The sequence below is a fragment of the Pterocles gutturalis genome, unplaced genomic scaffold (genome assembly GCF_000699245.1).
Source record: "Pterocles gutturalis isolate BGI_N339 unplaced genomic scaffold, ASM69924v1 scaffold24969, whole genome shotgun sequence".
Taxonomy (NCBI): Eukaryota; Metazoa; Chordata; class Aves; order Pterocliformes; family Pteroclidae; genus Pterocles; species Pterocles gutturalis.
The window spans coordinates 1-1,445 of NW_010136446.1; the positions used below are offsets into that span (position 1 = coordinate 1).

The 1,445-nt window shown below is 65.9% G+C and overlaps 1 protein-coding gene across 1 annotated transcript in view; it reads left to right on the forward strand.

Annotated features, from left to right (window-relative positions):
• Positions 1-6: 6 nt before the first annotated feature.
• LOC104468254 (murinoglobulin-2-like) overlaps positions 7-1,445 on the forward strand; it is a gene marked incomplete at its 5' end in the record, with an annotated part of 2,883 nt that continues 1,444 nt past the window's right edge. Inside the window, 5 exons of the mRNA XM_010082311.1 lie at positions 7-98; positions 191-281; positions 365-433; positions 540-642; positions 814-855. Coding sequence (XP_010080613.1) covers positions 7-98; positions 191-281; positions 365-433; positions 540-642; positions 814-855 — 397 coding nt within the window. The remainder of the gene's footprint in view (positions 99-190; positions 282-364; positions 434-539; positions 643-813; positions 856-1,445) is intronic.

Consider the following 1,445-nt stretch of genomic DNA (forward strand, 5'->3'; position numbering starts at 1 on the left):
CCTCCGAGTGTGGGGACGTTCGACCTCCACGTGGAGACAGAGCCCAGGGAGTGCACGGGGGACGCCAGCGCCCGCTTCCGCCTCCTCCTCCGGGCACGGTAGGGGCTGGGGGTGCCGCCCGGGTTTGGGGGGGCCGGGGGAAGCCCGGGGGGTGGGCACCCCAACCTCACCTGGGGCTCTGCCCTCGCAGGTACACCGGGGACCGTCCAGCCACCAACATGGTTGTCATCGAAGCCAAGCTTCCATCAGGCTACATCCCGGAGAAGAGCTCCATGGTGGAGGTGAGAAGCCCCTGCTGACCCCAGGACCCCCTCTGGGGTACCCACCGAGCACCCCGTGCCCATCCTGAGCCGTCTCCCTCCAGCTGAAGCAGCAGAAGCTGGTGAAGAAGGTGGAGGTGCAGCCCGACCAGGTGACCATTTACCTGGACCAGGTGAGATGGGGCATGGGGACGGGAGCAGAACCCCGCGTGCTGGGACATGGGGAAATTTCCCCATCCCCGACGGTTCCAACTCACCCCTGGGCTGTCTCCGCCGCAGCTGACGGAGGAGGAGGAGACCTTCGCCTTCACCGCCACCCAGGACTTCCCCGTGAGGAACCTCCAGCCGGCCACCGTGACGCTGTACGACTACTACGAGACGGGTGAGCTTGCCAGGGACATGTCCCTGGGGTGCCTGAACCCGCTGCCACCCCCTGGGACCCTGATGGCTCAGACGGGGTCTGGCTGAGCTCTCGGTTCACACTGATGAGCTTCAGCTCGTTAATGGGAGCGGCTCACCCTGAGCCCATGGGTCACCGTCCTTCCTGTTGCAGATGACCGTGTGGATGCTGCCTACAGTGCACCTTGCAGCTCAGGTAGGGGCTGAGCCTGGTCACCCCCCATGGGGACCCTGATGGGGACCCACACACCCTCAAGGACCAACCTGGGCTGAGCTCAGCTCCTGGACCCCCGGGAGCCCAGCCAGGAGCCCCAAGTTGATCAATGAGGACTTGCTGGCCAGAATCTGGTGGGGCTAGAGGTCAGGGAGGACCCAGGGGATCTGGGCTGTGGGGTGCAGAGAGGAGCTGTGCCTCTTTGAGGGGGCTCAGCCCCCCATCAGACGTGGCTTTCCTCCTGTGGCCCCTGCAGAGCTCCCCTCCGTGGGTCTGGGGTCACACAGGGGCTGAGACACAGCTCCCGGGGCTGGAGCTCAGCAGGAGGGACAGGGACAGCCAAGGGTGGCTGGGGGGCAGAGGGGCTCCCCTCACAGCACCCCGATATCTGATTTTGAAGACGCTGATGGTCAGCAGAAGGAAAATTCCTAGCACCGCCCGACGCCTAGCTGCTGGCCCCTCCGCTCGCCCCGACTCCCTCAACCACCGAGGACTAGGACGGCCTCTGCTCCCACCCTGGCCACGGCCCCGACCCTCCATGGGGCAGAATGTGGCCCAGAGATGGTCCCAGC